Below are 21,292 nucleotides of genomic sequence, written 5' to 3'. Positions count from 1 at the left end.
ACTCACTTAATCTATCAATGTCTCTTTACAATTTTCTGCTCCATTTTCACTATTTACTGTGCCACCTAATTAAAGATATACAGCTCTCTATTCCTTCATCCAAATCATTTATAAATATAGTGAAAAGCTGTGGCCCCAGTACAGATCCCTGGGGGACACCACTAGTCACATCCTGCCAATTTGAGTACATACCCATTATCCCTACTCTCTGACTCCTACCTCCTAACCAATTCCTTATCTAAGGCAATAGGTTGCCTCCAATTCCATGCGCCCTCATTTTTGTTTACAGTCTCTTATGTGGAACCTTGTCAAATGCCTTCTGGAAGTCAATATAAATAACATCTTTATCTACCACGTTAGTTACCTCCTCAAAAAGCTCAACTGGGTTCGGTACACATGACTTACCCTTTACAAATCCATGCTGGCTCTCTCTGATCGGCTCATATTTGTCCAAATGCTCAGTCACTCTGTCCCTAATAACAGATTCTAGTAACTACCCCACAACTGACGATAGATTAATAGGCCTATAATTTCCTAGTTTGTCTCTCTTACTCTTCTTAAATAGTGGAGTAACAGTGGCAATTTTTCAATCCAAGGCGACAATTCCTGAATCGAGAGAGTTTTGGAAGATCATGACTAACACATCAACAGTTTCCTCACCTACTTCTTTTAATACCCTGGGGTGGAAACCATCGGTTCCTGGAGATTTGTATATCTTCAATAACATTAGTTTCTCCATCACCATTTTTTAACTTATATTAAACCTAGTTAGTTACTCCCCTTGATTTACTTTTAGTTTTCCTTGTATCTCTGGTATTTTATCCTCATCCTCTACCGTGAAGAACTAAACAAAGTAGCTATTTAGTCTACGCTTCTCTGAAGTGTAGAGACCTAGCTCTTTGAGCCTATCTTGGTAACTAAAATGCTTTAAACTGGGAATTAATCTTGTGGCCCTTCTGTGCACCCTTTCCAAAGCCTCGATATCACTGACCATGTGAGGGGTCCAGAACTGGACACAGTATTCTAACTGAGGCCTAATCATGGTCTTGTACAAAGACAAAATAGTATGCTTTGTTTTATAATGTATTGATTGGACATGTTTAACGTTGAGTCTGCTCAGATTCCTACATCTCTTTTAGCTTAATCCTTAACTAGTTCAGCACTTATATGGAGTATAAATACTGTCTCCCTATTTCTGTAACCTCCTCCAGCCCCACAACCCTCTGAGATCTCTGCGTTCCTCCAATACTGGCCACTTGCGCATCCCCGATTTTCATCACTCCACCATTGGCGACTGTGCCTTCTGTTGCCTCGGCCCTAAGCACTGGAATTCCCTCCCTAAACCTTTCCGCCTCTCTAACTCTCTCTACTTCTTTAAGGCGCTCCTTAAAACCTACCTCTTTGACCAAGCTCTGCCCTAATATCTCTTAATGTGGCTCGGTGTCAAATTTTGTCTGATTACGCTCCTGTGAAGCGCCTTGAGATGTTTTACCACATTAAAGGTGCTATATAAATGCAAGTTGTTGTTTTAAATGACTCTCCCTCCACCACTTTCCTAGTGTAAAGAGAGCTCAGGGCCGCAGTGTTTTGATATATAACAGGTGAACAGTTACCTAATGCTTTTCTTGGTGCCTTTCCCCAGAGCTGCCGGAGAGGAGGACCATTTGCTTTGATTGTGGGGTGGGGGTGGAGCTCAGCTGCAGTGCCATATTCTCCAACGTAATGATTGTTTACGCCAACATCAAGACGAGACCTTCGCAGATGTCCGAATGCAAAGTTTCCCTTCAGAAACCAGAGGTGAGTGACTATAACCCAACTACTCGTGGCACTGCCCGAGGTCCAAGTTTCTGATCATTGCCCCAAAATCACCAGTGCCTTCCATGGACTTGAAGGAACATTTAAGGACAGGCTCACAGAAATTGTACTAGTCAGCTCAATAACTTCTTTAATTAAATTAATACCTATTTCTGTTTGTGACAGATTCTTTCTTTCACCAATACGATTCACTGGGGCTTGCACGATTGTTGGAGTCTTCACTCACTGATTTTCTGGTGTGACAGCGCTCTAAGGATTGTCGGATGATGGTGGGAAGAATCACTCTGCTTGTTGTGTGTAGGGACTTCAGAACCACTCTGCTTTTGAATGATTTGTGATGTCATTGCACATAGCAACCAGAGCAATTCTCCCCCAGTGTGGGGGTGAGTTTTTACTCCCCCCTCCCCCAGTGTGGGGCGAAGGATGCTTAGTCCCTCTCCCCCATTGTGGGGGCGAAGGATACTTAGTCCCCCTCCCCCAGTGTGGGGGCGAAGGATGCTTAGTCCCCCTCCCCCACCATCAGTGCTGAGAACAGTGCTGAATAAAATAAAATCTTACTTTAGCAACACACTGCCTGTCCAATGAATGTTCCAGTTGCACTTTTTCTGAGAGACAGCTCATTGGGTGTTCAACTGAAATCCCTGGTCTGACTGACACCAGCAGGCCAGAGGCACCATTATAGATGGCAACACTCAGATTCCTTCAGCCATCACATGCCTTGGAGGTCATATGCAGAGGACAAGTAACCTTGTCACCAAGCAGGATATTACGTGGTGAATTTTGGATTGTATTGTTAAAGTTGAGAGCTGACAAGTCAACAACCACTAGAGTGAAAGCTCGTTCCTCTCGAGCAATGGTCGACCCCTGGATCAATATCAAAAGAATGGCCCTGGGCCCTGTTAGTAAGGGAGAAACATGAAGTAATCCTCATGCCTCTTCCTAGCCATTGCACTCTTTTTGGCACATCAGTCCTTATAACAACAACAACTTGCAATTATATAGCACCTTTAACGAAGTAAAACATCCCAAGGCGCTTATAGGGAAGGAATGTATTGAAGGTGTACTTTCTGTTTAAACCAGGTGTCCAGCTGGAAAAATATGGTGATGCATTTCTTTCTTACCTATTGAAAAATATCTTCAAATTTTTTGCCTCAGTGACACCCACCATTTCGGGATTTCCTTCCCTCTGCAGCTGCTCTGCTGATGTAAGTTATGGGAAGGGCTGCCAGTGTCCCGGAGGAACGCTATTCATAACAAAGGGCCTCGCATGGGGGGCAACCTAGAGGCTTTCAACCTTGCACTGGACACTACTGGATGGGTCCTGCAGTCTGGGAGATGGCTACCTCATCTATCTCCCCAATCTGCAATGGTCTGTGGTGCAGAGGGATGTTCAACACAGGAACAAGAAAAGAAAGAAGGTGGGCGGGGGGATAAATAAACTTAAAATACTTCTTTATTTACAATTCTGGAACTCATTGAATGATTGGTACCTCTTATTTTTGCCCCAGGAGTTGGCAGATGCCTTTTCAGACATTGATGGAGATTCGTCCCGAATAGACTCCCTGCTGCCTTCTCTTGATGATGATCAGCAGTCAGACACTACACTGAAGCTGTGCGGCCTGCATAAACTGGAGGTAACAAAAGAAACATAGACTTGCATTTATATAATGCCTTTCATGGCCTCAGGACATCCCAAAGTGCTTTTCAGACAATTAAGTATTTTTTGAAGTGTTATCACTGTTATAATGTATGAAACGTGGCAGCCAATTTGCATACAGCAAGCTCCCACAAACAGCAATGTCATAATGACCAGGGAATTTGTTTTCGTGCTGTTGGTTGAGGGATAAATATTGGCCAGGACATGAGGGAGAACATCCCTGCTCTTCCTCAAAATAGTGCCATGGGATCTTTTACTTCCAACTGAGAGGGCAGGTTTAATATCTCATCCGAAAAACGGCACATCCTACAGTGCAGCACTCCCTCAGTACTGCTGGAGTGTGCTCAACTCTCACACACCAGGTGGCACAGGCTCTAGCTGAGACCACAGGTTGATTCTACATTAAATCTGTGCTTCTATACTCTCCTTCCTACGCCAGAAATTCCAGTTTGTGCATCAAACAGCAGTGGCTTCAGAAAATGAAGCCCTTACTGATCTTTGGCACCACTCCATGTTTGAATCGCTCCAATCAGGTTTCTGCCCCTGCAGTTGCACTGAAATGGCCCTAATCAAAGTTACAAATGACTTCCTCTGCGACTGTGACCATGGTGAATTATCCCTCCTCATCCTCTTGACCTCTCTGCAGCCTTTGACACAGTTGACTGCACCATCCTCCTCCAACATTTCTCCTCAGTGTGCCCTGGATTGGTTCCACTATTACCTATCCTATCGTAGCCAAAGCATCTCTAGCAATAGCTTTTCTTCCTGTCCTGCACCGTTACTTCTGGAGTCCCCCAAGGGTCGATCCTTGGCCCTTCCTCTTCCTCATCTACATGTTATCCCTTGATGACACCATCCGAATACATCAGCTCAGCTTCCGCATGTATGCTGACAATGCCCAGCTCTACCTTTCCACCATCTTTCTTGACCCTTCCACTACCTCTGTGTTGTCAGACTGCTTATCCGATATCCAGTCCTGGATGAACTGCCATTTTCTCCAGTTAAACATTGGGAAGACAGAATCCATTGTCTTTGACCCCTGCCACAAACTCTGTATCCTTACCACTGATTCCATCCCCCTCCCTGGTCACTGTCTGAACCAGACTGTTTGCAACCTCGACATCCTATTTGACCCTGAGCTGAGCTTCCAATCCCATATTCTCTCCATCACAAAGACCGCCTACTTCCACCCCAGTAACATGGCCCATTTCTGTCCCCGATTCAGCACATCTGCTGTTGAAACCCTCATCCATGCCTTTGTTACCTCCAATGCTCTCCTGGCCGTCCTCCCGTCCTCCACCCTGCATGAACTTCATCTCACCAATTCCCATTCACCCAGCACCCCTGTACTGCAGATCTACATTGGCTCTGGATCCTCCAACACCTCAGATTTAAAATTCTTATCCTCGTCTTTAAATCCCTTCATGACCTCGCCCCTCCCTATCTCTGTAACCTCCTCCAGCCCTACAATCCTCTGAGAACACTGCATTCCTCCCATGCTGGCCCCTACTCCCTTCACCCCACCGTTAGCGGCCGTGTCTACAACCATCTTGGCCCTATGCTCTGGAATTCCCTCCTTAAACCTCTTCACCTTTCCACCTCTCTTTCCTCCTTTAAGACGCTCCTTAAAACCCATCTCTTTGACCAAGCTTTTAGTTATCAGTCCTAATATCTCCTTCCTAGGCTCAGCGTTGATTTTTACATTGGAGCATGTTTTTCTACGTTAAAGGTACTATATAAATGCAAGTTGCTGTTGCCCTGATGAAGCACGGTTTGATGTTTCTAGTCTGTAGATCACTTAGTACATTTGTCGGTGGTTCAGTAACCCGCAAAGCAATGTCATTTTGACCCTTTGGTTGCTCTGCATTAATTGAAGTGAAACCACTTGACCTTCTAAAGCTGCCCTTCTCGAGAACTCCTCTTAACGCTCGTTTCTGTTTGCACAGCGACCTTTGATCCTACGGGTGACCCTACAGTACAGGAGCTTTAAGGGAAAGCCGAAGCGGGAAGAAACAACAGTTGTAGACCTGGGACGCCCCCTGGTGGCGCAGCTTGAGCTGTACAGGACTATGGCCGCCGCTCATGTGGAAGGAGGCGCAGCCAGCGCCAACCAGGGCCGAGCCCTAGCACCCAACAGCACCGTCGCCAAGGATACAAACAGGGTCTGTGGGTCAGGAACTCGGAAGGCGGCAAATAAGCATGAGGTCAAGCCGTCAGCACGCCCAGCTTCAAGGTTCAACGAGCCAGAGGAAAATGACGAGAGCGAAGTGTCGAATGGGAGTCAGTAGCACGTGCTCCTTACGGTGAACTGAAGGGGCAGATCATGCTTTATTCGGAGTGTAATAAATATTAAATATTTGTAGTTATGCACTCAACGGTAACAATTAGGCGTAGGTCAGATACTTATTTATACTGTTGGTAGGGTTGCTGGGCAACCCTTGGCAGTTCCTGGGCTCTGTAAGTGGTATTGGGAAGACTCAGTGGTGAAGACTTGAGTCTCCAATTCATATGAAGTCAGTGATGTTAATTTAATTGTCAACCAGTTAAATTTGGTTCTTGGAGTCGGTCAAAATGTCACCCTGTTTCCATCCCAGAAATGACAACTTATTTCTGGAATTTTCCGACGTTAGGTGGATAGTTGTTTGAGTTTGTGCCGCTTCACCCACGGACTGCGGGTGAAACTTTCCACTGGTAGCACCATTTAAGGTCAGTCCCCAGACGCCAATGGGGTCCAGGAAAACCTGACCAAAGTCTGCTACAAACTGAATCTAACGCCTTGTTTAGTGACTCGTTTTTCATGATTGGTTACTGCCAACTGAACATCCGTTTGCTGTCGACAGATTCTAAACCGTTAGCTCATTGGCTCATTTTCTGAATTTGACGGCACATTTCCACATTGACGGTTCATCTATCCCTGAGCTGTTAACGCCTGGGTAAATTCTCATCTTAAGGTCTCCCAGTGCACAGGAGCACATATGAGGAATTTGGGGTGAAAGACTGAGGCTTGTGCACACCCCAATTCTCGATATATACGGCCAGCATGCAAATCTTTGCATCAGGAGCACTAAAGGTGAAAATAATAGACAATCCAGTCAACAATTGGACAGTGACCCCACGTAAACAGGTCAACTGCTGTTGATCTCTTCCGTTTCTGTGTGCACATGGCACGTTCATGTGGTATCACCAAACCTACGAAAGGCAATCGAACCCCATTAAAATAAATTTTCTTCAAACTGGGAACTAAATTACCACAGGCTTCTAGAAAAGAATTGGGCCTACTGACTGTCAGAAAGCAGATGTCCAGATTCCGACTGAAAATCTTCTCTGACCAACACACTATTCGATTTCAGCTCAGAAGCATTTTGATTGCCCAACGAATGTGGGCAGTAATCCGTGACTACCAATAAGGGAAATGCAATTTGAAGGTCAAACATTAAAGACATAAAAAGCTGGTATCAGTAAAAATGAGCATGAAGCTGTCGGACTGTCGTAAAAACCCAACTGGTTCACTACTATCCTTTAGGGAAAGAAACCTGCCGTCCTTACCCGGTCTGACCTATATGTGACTCCAGTCCTACACCAACATGGTTAACTCTTAACCACCCTCTTAAGTAGCCTAGCAAGCCACTTAGTTAGGGCAACTTGGGATGGGCAATAAATGCCGGCCTTGCCAATGCTGCCCACATCCTGAGAATTAATTTGTTTAAAGTTGGTTATATACCGTTTGTTCCATTGTGAGGCTAGTACAATTACAGAAAAGCTTAAGCAGACAGTCTGCACATGTCCTGTCTACTTGCATCAGTTGGGGGGAGAGGGGAGGGGTATAAATCACAGAACCCTAAATCTTCCCCCATGCCAATTTGAATGGAGATCTACGCCACAGAGACCCTAACATGGCACATCAGGTGTCATGCATTGGCTGCATTTATACTCCAACCACCTCCATTGGGTGCTCCTCCCACTGGCACCAAATCTAAAGTTGCTGCTTATTTGTTGTAATCATTTGAATAATTTGGCATCTGTTCACTGCAAAATCTGATGCCACCAAAGCCAAAAAGTGTCATGTAAATGCACCATCAGTGTGCAATGTACACAGGACGCCTCAAAGGAACTGGAGCCAGTGGCAGGATTTCCTGCAGTAGAGGAGCTTCATACATTACTCCAAATAGTCTGATCCTAACCTCGGGGTTTGGGTTTCGGCTTAATCACTGTTGCATCCTTTACCAAGTCGAATGCTGCAGGTCACCTCCCTTGCTCTTGATGGTGAGCAGTCCGTCAGATATAACTTCCCCATCCCTGTCTGAGGCCTGATGAGGTTGTGGTGGAGTCACTCCAGTTCATGATATTGCCACATGCTTTGAAGAGCTGGACACTGAAGCAACTACTTCTTGCTGTCTACTGACATTTAGGGAGTGTCCATTATTCATGTGTGAACTTTGACAGTGAGTGCTATTGGGCTATTTGACCTTGGGGGTGTATGGCCAAACCTAACACCCACACGGAAGTATTTCCCAGCAGGGTCACTGGATAGGGATCAGCAGCATCTTTCCCTCCCTATCACAGGGGTATTGAAGCCAATTGTAATTCCTCCCTTGCTCCCTGGCTGAGGTCAGGTAACTCCGCTCAGACCTTAGAACCTGAGATCGAACCTGGGCAATTATTGTTCTGTGCTCACTGGATAAACTCGCTGAGCCATCAGCAGAACCTAAGATGTATTTTTAAGGCAGATGGTGCAAGGGCTAGGTTACTCAATCCTGTCACCCCCATTTTGTCTTAAACGGTGGCCAATAATGCATTAATATTGAATGTCAAGGCAGTAAGATAGTAACAAATGATCCAAGATACTACAGTTAGGTCAATCTTCAGGAAGCTGTGAACTTGTACTTGATCAGATTTTTAAACACTGATCAGTCTGAATATGACTTATTCCTCTGTTTATGTGTATTGAAGTAATTGTTAACTTTTTTTTGCTATTTGCTGATTTTCTGCAACGGTTTGTAAATGGGAGTGTCTGCACAAAAGTTGTTTAATCACACTTCATGCCATTGTTTGTGGAAGAATTCTCCGCTTGCCTTTGTTGAAACTGATGGCAGCTTCCCTGTACTGGAGAGGAATTGGCAGTGTACATTAACAACTCTGCCTTGGGAGAAGTTGGCATTGTACATTGGCAGATCCTCATACAAGAAAGGAGACAGCACTGTATATTGGAAACTCCCTGTACAGGAGAGAAGATGACATGGTACATTGGGAACTCTGCCTTGAGAGAAGATAGCATTGTACGTTGGGAACTTATCCTTGGGAGACGATGGCAATGCACATTAGAATGTAGGGGTAGATTTATGTTCTTAGCATTCCACCATGATTTGTTGTTTATTGGAATTAATGGACAGAAAGCAGTGGGGGTGCCCCTCCAATTTCCAGATGTGTGTTCCCAGTGAGTGAAATTCTGTGCCAAGAGCACTTAGAGAGGAAAATGTTCCCCTGTAAATCCAATTGACATTTGCTTGGACTTGCTGCATTTAGTGGGCCGTACCTCAGAATTGTAAATGAGCACTAATTCCGTGATAAACTTCTGAGACACACCCACACAAAGCCGGATGTTGTCAGCAAAATATCTGGACTCTGCGCTCCGATATTCAGTCTTTGCAAAATGCATTTAAACCGTGTGGTGCAGTTTTTGGAGAGAGCGGGTCGACCAGCCTCTGCGTCATGAGTGGCAATAATGGGTTGTCTCCTCATCTCAACCAGGCCATCGGAGGAAGACACCTAACAAAGACTTGGTGCTCATTCCACAGGGGAGGGAGGATAAAGGTCGAGAGTCACCCTTGGGAGTCTCAACGTTGGTCAATTAGCAGAAGGCCCACCCATAGGGCAACACTCGAGCAGCGATGTGTTTCATGTGGTGGACATAATCGCAAAATTGAGTTCTAGAAATAATATTCAGAACACTGCTGACAGCAAAGTGTGGCGTTACAGTGCGAGAGAAAATGTGTATTTTGTTTATTCATTGAAAAAGCAAAATTATTCCTCATCCTTTAATGGCACGTGGTGGCATAAATCTCTCTACTGGTTTCCCGGTTACACTCCAGGTTGGAAAATTGATGGTCAGGGTGACATCAGACATTTTCATATTTTGCACGGTATCAAATTAGAAATTAACTCTTAAAGTGTCGTCAAGTTAATCTACTGAGAACTGCGAGGATTTCATTAGCTGGATGCTAATGCAGTCTCAACAAGCTATGGGGTCTTTATTTCAATTTTATTCAGTTGTATTTATTTTTATGTGGATGTTTTTTTGGTGATGGTTAAAGTTCTCAGCTACCGAATCACTAGAAGGGCTGGAGACCCAGCCTAACTATACTATCACATAACAGTTCTCATTTCCCAGCTTATAGCAAGTGTTTGTAATGGGACCCATATCTCTGCAAGAGTTGCCTTCAGGAGATTTAAAAAATTAATGGTGACAAAGAATTAGCACCTTGAGAGGTTTTACTACATTGAAAGCGCTGTATAAATGCAAGTTGTTGTTGTTGTAAATGGCCTGCCCCCAGCCCTTTACCCAATTCATAAATCTGATTATGGTTTGCAGTTAAAGCAGTACTGTACACACATGTTGTGACACAAACCATACTGATTGGGAACATCAGCTTCAATCCCTGCTCTGAGATGAGTTAGCCAATCTGTGCTAAGGTGGCAGTAGAGATGCTACATTTGGGCTTCGGCCTCCTTAGGTTAGAAAGTGTAAAAGGGCAACTAGGGTTTCCCCCATTGACCGCTGTCGCAATGTGCATGGGCGTTTGGTAAGGCATCGCTGTGATGGTCCCCACTGTTGAATAGTCAGCCAGTGGTTTAGGCTGGCATGTGAAGAATGGCCACTTGAGTGAGGCAGCAGAGGGTCTGAAACCGAATTCCAGCATGAATCAGAACCCCCAGGAGAGGAAGGGAGGGGAGAAGAACTTTACAGTACAGGCATATCTGGCAATAATACTGGAAAAGCTATTTCTCAAGTCAGCACCTTTGTTGTGTCTTATATTAAAGTTGTACTTTGATACTAATATACAATAAGTTTTACTTGAAGTTGGATTACTTTAAATGTAGTGCTATTTAATTATCTGAAATGTAGAGTTGGGAATATTTTGTGCTAAATGATTTTTGTTACAGTAAAATTGAAATGTTATAATATGTCACTTCTGAACATGGTTTTCTTTGATCAATTAAATTATAACGAGGTGGATCTTCCTGGTCCTGTGACTCAGGCTATTGGATCGACCGATGCCCAGCGCATTGGGAGAATCGATTGGAGAGGAGCACACACCTGTTATGGAGCCTGCCCTCTTTATTGTTCATTACTTTAAATGGATGGAAAAAGGGTTGCGCTCCCTGCAGATGGGCAGGCTCCCTTACCAGCGTGTGACGGACTGGTTTGCTAGGTAGCCTTCTCCTCTACACAGGGTCACCCTTCGTGACTGGACCTCTTGTAGCATGGCTTCCATCTTCTGAGCTGCAAATCGAGCTTCCCCAAGTAAACTTTTTTTAAAAAGCACCACTTTAAGGGTAGCCAGCAGTCCTTTATCAGCTGCTGGTACCTGACAGCCTCCCCCAGTTACCTGGGTGCTCTCCCAAGCAAATTATGTGGACTGGGAGCGCTCTCCAAATATTTAAATTAGCTGACCTCACATTATGATGCAAGGTTAACATAGGAACATAGGAATTGCTAGACAAAAAAAAAGACCAAGGTCCATCTAGTTCACTGTCTACCATCCTTGTAGTCACATGATACAAGGATGATGGAGTTGTTGGCTAATTATAGCAATCAATCTCTATTAATTATTCTACAATAGACCCAGATATGAGGCGAGGATACCCCCAATGGTGGAGAGCTTTGGGAACCAATGGTCCAAAGTTACCTGTTCCTCCCAAACATGTTATACTTACCACATGTCATGTCTCAAATTACTCACATATTGTATCCCAAGATGTTATTTTCTGAAAGAATTCTATCTCATTTGCATTTGAATGAATCAATACTAACTACTTCCACCGTCTCCCTCGGGAGTGTGATCCATAGATTAACAAACTCACGACCTGAAATATTGGCCCCAATATTTACCGGGTGTGGGGAGGGAGCGCGGTAGTGAGGTGGGGGGTGAACCCGGAAATGCCGGGGATGCAGAAGCCCCGCCAAATTTAACGACAGGGCCTCATTATCATTTTTTTTTATCCTGTTTCCCGCCTGCAAGCTGGCCAGATACCGAGCAGGAAAGCCAGTGATAGAAGGCTGCAGTTGGGGACAGTTCCCATCAATCGGGAAAGATCGGGGCTTGGTGGGGGGGAAGAGAGTTGGAGGCTGGCAATTGGGACTTGGTTCGGGGGGGGGGGGTGGTGGGGAGGGGAGTCGAAGGCCGGCATTCGGGGCTTGGTTGGGGGGGGGGGTGATTCGGAGGTCGTCAATCGGGACTTGGTTGGGGGGGGAGGTGTCGAAGGCCAGCAATCAGGAGGGAGGGATGGAAAGATCGGGGTTTGGAGTGCGGGGGAGTTGGAGGGTGGGGGTTTGGGGTTAGAGTGGGGGGGGGGGGGGTGTCAGCCGAGGAGAGGCTGCGATCGGCTGATGGTTTGTTTGAAGGGCCGGGGGGAGCACTCCCACTCCTCCTGGCTCACAATGAATGCTGTAAAAAGCATTTATCTTCTGGAGTCTGCAGATCCCGCCTCCATTTTGCTGCTGGATTTCCCGAGCCCTGGGAAACCTGGCCAGCAACTGTTAAATTTAAATCAGGCTCCCAACTGCACTGCAGGAGCCTGATTTAAATATTATAATGAAGTGACCCGCCTCTCGAGAGCAGGATACAGTCATGTCGTGTTTTGCAATTTTAAATTTTTAACCCCCGCCGCCCCACCCCGCCCCCCCCAGACCCTCTCCTGCCTGTCGTGGGAGGTTAATATCGACCCCGTTGTTTCTGCAGATTAGTTTTGAATTTAGACCCCTTCAAGCACAGGCCATGTCCTCTGGTTCTACCGTTCTGGACAAGGTGTAACAACTTGTCATGGTCTACATTATCTAGTTCCTTTAGAATCCTAAAAACAGCAGTCACATCACCTCCCAACCTTCTCTTTTTCCAGTGAGAACATGCGCAATTTACATAATCGCTCGTCATAATCCAATTCCTCCATCCCTTCAATCATCCTGGTTGCCATCTCTAGCTTGTAGCCTCACAGCAGCAGCCAGCGCTGCATGCACCACTATAAGTTTTTGTGGATGGATGAGCTTACGTGGGTTGAATGGCTTTCCTCCCCTATATCATCTTACCCATTCGGAAAGTTATATAAACTTGGAACATACCACCCACTTCCTCAATGGGAGTGTTTTCTGCTGCCTCCATATTGATGTAGGCCAGTAACCTTTCATCAAAGGTTATAAGGGGCTTCATTGTGTTGCTCTTCACTGGTAGCACTGCAATACCGCCATGTTATGCACAGTGTAGATCTTAGGAGATCTGTTTGTTAAAGGCCATCAGCTTCACTGTGACATCTTTATATCTGTGTCAGCACCTCCCAAACCTCCACCAACTAGAAGGACAAGGGCAGCAGGTGCATGGGAACACCATCATCTCCAAGTTCCCCTCCAAGTCACACACCATCCTGACCTGGACATATATCGGCCGTTCCTTCATCGTCGCTGGGTCAAAATCCTGGAACTCCCTACCTAATAGCACTATGGGAGTGCCTTCATCACATGGACTGCAGCAGTTCAAGAAAAATGCCAACCACTACCTTCTCAAGGGCAATTAGGGATGGGCAATAAATGCCGGCCTTGCCAGTGATGCCCATATACCGAGAATAAATTTTTTAAAATACTGGGGCTGATGAGGTGTCAGGTTGAAATACGTGAACCCAGTACGTAGTAAAGGTTCCATTTATATATTACCTCAATATCTATCCTCAAGTCTTTTCACAACTTTCTATGGTTTCTGAGCTCAGTAATCTAAACCCAGGCAATTCAGGCCCAAAGCAGATTAGTGGGTCCCAGAAAGGTCATATTGTTTCCTGTATCTGCCACCAAGAAGGACTAGTGAGATCTTGGTTGGAAAAGCAGGATTTTGCATTGTTGTGAGCAACCACTGCCTGTATATTCCAATAACCTCACTACAAGCTGTATTTACAGCCTATTGAGAAATAATAATAATCACCCAGTACCAGTAACTTCTTAAGAGGCGTTAAAAACAGCATCACACCAAGTACATGCTGATTAGCCAATTACTGCCAGCCAAGACTATAGAATTCATGGGGCATGAGTCCAACATTGGAAAAGCTATGTGCACCTGCCAGTTTGATCAACGAGCAATAGTAACACACAGGAACAAGTGAACTTTAGTATGTCTTTCTTAACAAGGAAAATATGGCCATATGTGCCTCAATCCTCCATGAAAGGGCAATGTAGCAGGAACTTTACTCTGCACCTAACTCCCCGCCCATGTTAAACTTCCCCGGTGAACCACCCCATACCCCTTGTGGGTTGGTTCATCCCTTCTTGTATCTTTTAAGATCCTCCAGCCCTCCAGATACCTATGTTCTATCCAACAAAATAGGCTGATTTAAGTTAACTTTGACCTGTAAGATCCTGTTTCAAGTCAGCTTCTATGAACCTATAAATAGAAGCCCTGTCTCTTCACAATAGAATAAAAAGACCTTGTGAGTTTCAATTCCTGATACGTGAGGAAATGAAACTACTTATGTCAGTAGTAACAATGCTGTCTTGTGATCTGAGGCCGCTGTGAACCCTTTAGCATCTGAGCTGCGTTGACCAGTGATGTGTCTGTACTCCGGACAAGGATGTGGTGTCCTCCTCCACTTCCTTCTTGGGTTAAATTCTCATCCTTGTTTTCAAATCCCTCCATGGCCTTGTCCCTCACTATCTCTGTAACCTTCTCCAGCCCTACAACCCTCCGGGATCTCTGCATTCCTCCAATTCTGGCCTCTTGCGCATCCATGATTTTTATCGGCCGCACCAGCGGTGGCCATGCTTTCAGCTGCCTAGGCCCTAAGCTCTGGAATTCCCTCCTTAAAGCTCTCCACCTCTCTACTTCTCTGTCCTCCTTTAAGACACCCCTTAAAATCTACCTCTTTGACCAAGCTTTTTCCTCCAAATATCTTCTTATGTGGCTTGGTACCAAATTCTGTTTGATAACGCTCCTGTGAATCGCCTTGAGCTGTTTTACTACGTTGAAGGCGCTTTATGAATGCATGTTGTTATTGTTCACTGCCAAGTTCTTCATATTTATTAAAAGCCTGTTGTACGTGTTAACGTCGTGAGATAAAGTCCTATTATTGCTTAAAATTGTTCACCGCCCAGTACTGCTCACGCAGTCACTGTCTGGATGACCCTGATGAGGTAATTCCACAACCCAATGCTCGCAACTGGGAGGAAATGGATCTTGAGAAATCGAGGGTGCGCAGCCCGTAGATTCCCGGTAGTGCACTACCTGTGGACACCGCTCCCCACTGGGAGCACTGGACTGCAGAATCATCCCATAAGTTTGGTCATTATGATGTTACCTCTGAAAGTTGCTTTTTTTGGCTGCCTTTGATTAATGAAAATTAGGAACATAGGAATGGGAGGGGGGAGGGGGAGTGTGCAGCTGAAATGGCCCTAGGGGAGGGAGAAATGGCTGGAAAATGGGTACGAGGGGAAATATAAATATAGTGGGAAAGCCAGCTGAAGTACAGATTGTCTTGCGTTTAATACATTAAGGAAACAAAGCTGATTTTCTCTATAAAAGTCTCCCTTTCAATCTCAAATAATAGCAAAGAATCTGCTAAATTGAAATTACTCTCAGCAGTATTTGGAACAGAAATGGTCGTATATTTGCATGAAATTCCTCTGTGGGTTACTTTAACACATTGGTTAACCTGTTGACTTTAAAAAGCACAGAGGAATTTTGTTTGAACACATTACATGTTCATTGCAAACAGCGACAAGAGTAACATAGAACCATAGAAAAGATACAGCACAGAAGGAGGCCATTCGGCCCATCGTGTCCACACTGGCTCGAAGAACAACCAGGTGCCCATTCTAATCCCACCTTCCAGCACCTGGTCCGTAGCCCTGCAGCTTACACCACTTTAGGTGCAGGTGCAGGTACTTTTTAAAAGAGTTGAGGGTCCCTGCCTCTACCACCAATTTGGGCAGCGAATTCCATACACCCACCACCCTCTGGGTAAAAAAGTTTTTCCTCATGTCCCCTTTAATCCTTCCGCCAATCAGCATAAAACTATGTCCTCTAGTTCTTGAACTCTCCGCCAGGGGAAACAGGTACTTCCTGTCTACTCTATCTGGGCCCCTCATAATTTTGTACACCTCAATCAAGCCTCCCCTCAGCCTCCTCTGCTCCAAGGAAAACAACCCCAGCCTATCCAATCTCTCTTCGTAGCTGCAATTTTCAAGCCCTGGCAACATTCTTGTAAATCTTCTCTGCACTCTCTCCAGAGCAATTACGTCCTTCCTGTTATGTGGTGACCAGAACTGCGCACAATACTCCAGCTGTCCTTACCAGCATTTTATACAGTTCCATCAGTACATCCCTCCTTTTGTATTCTATACCTCGGCTAATAACAGAGAGCATTCCATATGCCTTCTTCACAACCTTATCTACCTGTACTGCCACCTTCAGGGACCTGTGCACATGCACTCCAAGGTCTCTCATTTCCTCTACCCCTCTCAATATATTCCTGTATACTGCGTATTCCCTTTTACTGTTTGCCCTCCCTAAGTGCATGACCTCACACTTCTCCGGATTGAACTCCATTTGCCACTTTTCCGCCCACTCCACCAACCCATTGATATCTTCTTGGAGTCTACAGCTATCCTCTTCACTATTAACTACACGGCCAATTTTTGTGTCGTCTGCAAATTTGCCAATCATGCCCCCTACATTCAAGTCCAAATCATTAATACATACCACAAACAGCAAGGGACCCAACACTGAGCCCTGTGGCACACCACTGGAAACGGATTTCCATTCGCAAAAATTTCAACCCATACATCCCCTATATGGTAACTCTTGAGTGTGATCATAACTCTGGCGATGCTATCTACTTTCAAATGTCAAGGGTTATAGTAAGAAAAAATTAACTGAGGAAAGGTCAGTTGTCCCATCCTGCCTGAATCCAACAGATCATGTACATCACGTATAATTACAGACTCTTCCTAATGTCCTGAAGGAAGTGAATAAACACAATGCAAAAACCCAGAGATATTAGCATTATCTACAATCCTGGAACTCCCTACCTAACAGCACTGTGTGGGAACCTTCACTACACGGAAAAGGCCCACCACCATCTTCTCAAGGGCAACTAGGAATGGGTAATAAATGCTGGCCTTGCCATGCTGCCCCATCCCGAAAATGAATTTTTAAAAATTATAACCAGTTCCATTCCAAAAATAACATCCTCACGTTCCCAGAAGGATCAGTGCTATATTTTTCCATAGACTATTTGATCATCTGTGGCTCTACTTATCCCTATGATATTATATCCCCATCATAATCAAATATGCCTTTATTTCCTTTATAAAAGAGTTAATCAAATTGACGTGGCATTAACCAGTCTACTCCACACACATATGGGAGAGATTTCTGTTCTCTCGTCTCTGAGGTAAGAAGACTGGAGGCACATTGAGTTCTGGTACCACGCACAAAATGTTGAAAATTACTTGGATAAGAGGAACGATTAAGAAGCGGGTCTTTGAACTCGCACAAAAAGAAAGAGGCGGTGAGGCTGATTATCATGAGAAAAATGACATAATGTCATTATTTGGGAGTTATTGAGAAAGTTATTGAGGTTGTAATGTCGAGGTGATAAGTTAATGTGATAGATCAAGAGGCAGGCAAAGAAGAACATATCTAAATGAGGTGATAGAATGTGTAGCTGTACAATTCAGATAACATTCCATGAAGAAATTTGAAAATATGGTCCATGGGTCACCAAGTGACTAAGGCACAGAGAGTGGGGAGAGGAAGCAAGAGACTACACTGTTGATAAATTAGTTCTTTCTTAGGCTGTAACTAAGAAAATTGAACTTGTAACATTGAGAGTAAAGATCCAAAAGAATGTCAAACACGATTCAAGTGTCACTTCTATGTGCAATGAGACCGACAGCAAGTTCTACTCCCTGACAATGTTGAAGCAGAGCTTCCTAACGCAGATTAATTACATCTTTACTTGGCTATAGTTGGGGCTGGTATGAAATATACGTGTCAAGTCTGACATACTTATCTGTCAACCGTGCAGTTGGTAAAATTAAAATCAATTCAGAAAACAACTTTGAAGAGTGCACTCCCTTCTCAACAGGCAGTTATGAGATTCAAGAACCGGCTGACAGATACATAGATCTCTGTAAACCCTTGTCAATTAAGATGCAAGTCTCCACACATCAATTACCCAATGTGCTGGTGAGGATGTGATGTACAACAACAACAACTTGCATTTATATAGTGCCATAACATAGTAAAATGTCACAAGGCGCTTCACATGAGCGTTATCAAACAAAATTTGACACCGAGGCACAAAAGGAGATATTAGGACGAGACCAAAACCTTGATCAAAGAAATAGGTTTTAAGGAGTGTCTTAAAGGAGGAGAGAGAGGTAGAGAGGCCGAGAAGTTTAGCAAGGGAATTCCAGAGTTTAGGGCTAGACAGCTGAAGGCACAGCTGCCAATGCTGGAGCGATGAAAATTGGGGATGTGCAAGAGGCCAGAAGTGGGGGAGGGTAGAGATCTCGGCGGGGTTGTAGGGTTAGAGGAGGTTAGAGAGATAGGGAGGGGCGAAGTCATGAAGGGATTTGAAAACAAGGATGAGAATTTTAAAATCGACACGTTCCCGGACCTGGAGCCAATGTGGGACAGCGAGCACAGGGGTGATAAGCGAGCAAGACGGTGTGAATTAGGATGCAGGCAGCAGAGTTTTGGATGAGCTCACGTTTACAGAGCTCACATCATGGAAGATCTGATTGGCGGTTTCCAGCAAATTGGCATTCTACTCTCCCCACACTTTCTCCTCACGCTTTCTTTTCAATACAGAAATTAAACTTAGTAAGACCGTGCAGCCTTCCTGTTGGTAACTTATTTGTTACATGTCTTGTTCTTGAACACAGTTTTGGGCATGGTTGCCTGCAGCCCTGTTGGTGGCTCTAATTCCTAATAAACTTGTAGGAAAGTTTGTGCAGATGAAATTCAACTTTGGGAGGGGCACAAAAGGAGACGATGGCAGATTGGCTGCCTGTTATACACCTGCCCAATTTCCCTTTTCATTGGCTTCAATGTGATTTGACTTCAGTGACTCATTGGTAGCACTCTCACTTCTGAGTCAGACAGTCGTTGGTTCAAGCCCCACTCCAGGCTTGAACACCTAATCTAGGCAGCCACTTCAGTACTGCATTATTAGAAATGACGTTAAACTCTGTCTGTCTGCTGAGATGGACATAAAAGATCCAAGGGCGCTATTTGAAGAATAGATGTCCTGGACAATATTTATCTTTCAACCAACACCACCAAAAATCAGATTAACTGCCCACTTGTCTCACTTGCTTTCTGTGGAACTTTGCTATGTACAAATTGGCTGCTACATTTGCCTAATAATAACAGTGACTACACTTCAAAAGTACTTTATTGGCTGATAGCATCTGGCTTCCCCTACAACAACAGCTCAACTAAGATTGAGAACTCCTGGTGTAGGAATCAGACGCACAAGTTCACATTTACAAGAGACAAGGAAGACCAATTGGCTTATTTACGCAGAAAAGCCCTACACTTATTCCCGCATCCAATTGTTTCACTGCAGCACCAATATACTGCATTGAGCTATTCCCCTTCTCCCACTTAAAGAACATTTTCAAAATAATTCCAGTCAGCAAAAATTGAATTGTTTCCTGTTGTTATCCATTTCAATTGAGTCCCCTGAGTTTGAGTAAATCTGCAACTCTTGGATTCCACAAGGGGGCAGTGTTCCACCAATGATGACTTCCAGCTTCCCCTAACCCAAGGAACCATCTCCAGTTCCTCTCCAGGTGACAGAGCTCCAGGTAAATAGAACTTGCTGATTAATTAGGCTTAACACAATATAAACACATCATTATGCTTGTATCTTAACTGAAAAACACTGATGTATCACATTTCAATGTACTTGCAGACAAAGATGTTAGTTCCAAGGACAATCACAGATTATTAATCCTTGAATTAGTACATATTATGGGGTATGAAATCTTGCTATTCTCTCCCCAGTTCCCCTGGTCTCCTAAGGCTCCATATTGTTTGCAGCCAAGAAAGTGGGTGGGCTATCTGGTCCCACACCTCCTCCAGTGTTGCTCTGAATTGCAACAACAACAACTTGCATTTATATAGCGCCTTTAACGTAGTAAAACGTCCCAAGGCGTTTCACATGAGTTTAATCAGACAAAAGTTGACACCGAGCCAAACAAGGAGACATTAGGAGAGGTGGCCAAAAGCTTGGCCATAGAGTTTTAAGGAGCATCTTAAAGGAGGAGAGAGAGGTGGAGAGGCAGAGAGATTTAGGGAGGGAATTCCAGAGCTTAGGTCCTAGGCGGCTGAAGGCATGGCCGCCAATGGTGGTGTGAAGTAATGTAAGGAATCTTACAATACCAGGTTATAGTCCAACAGTTTTATTTGAAAATCACAAGCTTTCGGAGCTTACCTCCTTCGTCAGGTGAGTGAGTGAGTACAAGAGGCCATAGTTGGAGGAACACAGAGTTCTCGGAGGGCTGTAGGGCTGGAGGAGGTTACAGAGATAGGGAGGGTCGAGGCAACGCAGGGATTTGAACACAAGAATTAGAACTTTAAAATCGAGGCGTTGCTGCACCGGGAGCCAATGTAGGTCAGCGAGCACAGTGGTGATGGGTGAACGGGACTTCATACGAGTTAGGATACGGGCAGCGGAGTTTTGGATGACCTGAAGTTTATGGAAGGTGGAAGATGGGAGGCCAGACGGGAGAGCATTGGAATAGTCAAGCCTGGCGGTAACAAAAACATGGATGAGGGTTTCAGCGGCAGATGAGCTGAGCTCAGGCAGGGGCAGAAACGGGCGCTATTACACAGGTGAAAGTAGGCGGTCTTTGTGATGGAGAGGATATGGGGTCGGAAGCTCAGCTTTGGGTCAAATAGGATGCCGAGGTTGCCAACAGTCTGGTTCAGCCTGAGACAGTGGCCAAGGACGGTGCATAGTAAATGTGAGCGTGCGTTTGATAGATGGGGAAAGAATACCTTTCTCTAGGACATAAAAAGATGTTGGGGGGAATTGTCCTCTTGGACAAGCATGGCACAGCTCATTAAAATACCAATGCTGGGCCTGCACCTACTACAGGCTCAGTCCAGTAATGCCTCGTGGGGAGACCCAGGAAATCCTGGAGACCTCATGAAACGGGTCTCTAACCTGTTACCCTCTGCACTGTGCCTGGGAATGCTAATTAGCCTGTTCTGTTTTATAAGGAGTGAAAAGCTCGAAACAGTGGAGGTCCAAAGAGACTTAGGGGTCCATGTACATAGATCATTAAAATGTCATGGATAGGTACAGAAAATAATCAAAAAGGCTAATGAAATGCTGGCCTTTATATGTAGAGGACTAGAATACAAGGGGGTAGAAGTTATGCTACAGTTATACAAAGCCCTGGTTAGACCACATCTAGAGTACTGTGTTCAGTTTTGGGCATCGCACCTTAGGAAGGATATATTTGCCTTGGAGAGAGTGCAGTGTAGATTTACAAGAATGAGACCTGTACTCCAAGGGTTAAATTACGAGAAGAGATTACACGAACTA

At 44.8% G+C, this 21,292-nt stretch overlaps 2 protein-coding genes across 13 annotated transcripts in view; one reads left to right on the top strand and one right to left on the bottom strand.

Annotated features, from left to right (window-relative positions):
• Positions 1-10,654, top strand: part of malt3 (MALT paracaspase 3) — a 105,919-nt gene extending 95,265 nt beyond the window's left edge. For all 3 annotated transcript variants that reach the window (XM_067973393.1, XM_067973392.1, XM_067973391.1), the window contains 3 exons: positions 1,643-1,797; positions 3,324-3,449; positions 5,419-10,654. In XM_067973393.1, the coding sequence (XP_067829494.1) occupies positions 1,643-1,797; positions 3,324-3,449; positions 5,419-5,760 (623 nt within the window). In that variant the 3' untranslated portion in view covers positions 5,761-10,654. The remainder of the gene's footprint in view (positions 1-1,642; positions 1,798-3,323; positions 3,450-5,418) is intronic.
• LOC137304714 (uncharacterized) overlaps positions 1-21,292 on the bottom strand; it is a 217,036-nt gene that overhangs the window by 107,531 nt on the left and 88,213 nt on the right. For 7 of the 10 annotated variants that reach the window (XR_010958616.1, XR_010958614.1, XR_010958615.1 and 4 more), the window contains one exon: positions 3,306-3,443. The exons of the other annotated variants lie outside the window; for them this stretch is intronic. The gene's annotated coding sequence lies outside the window, so the exon portion shown is untranslated. The remainder of the gene's footprint in view (positions 1-3,305; positions 3,444-21,292) is intronic. 10 annotated transcript variants of the gene reach the window in all.

Source organism: Heptranchias perlo, chromosome 38 (genome assembly GCF_035084215.1).
Source record: "Heptranchias perlo isolate sHepPer1 chromosome 38, sHepPer1.hap1, whole genome shotgun sequence".
Lineage (NCBI taxonomy): Eukaryota > Metazoa > Chordata > Chondrichthyes > Hexanchiformes > Hexanchidae > Heptranchias > Heptranchias perlo.
Note: the sequence above shows the minus strand (reverse complement) of the source record. Positions and strands in the feature narration are given on the sequence as shown.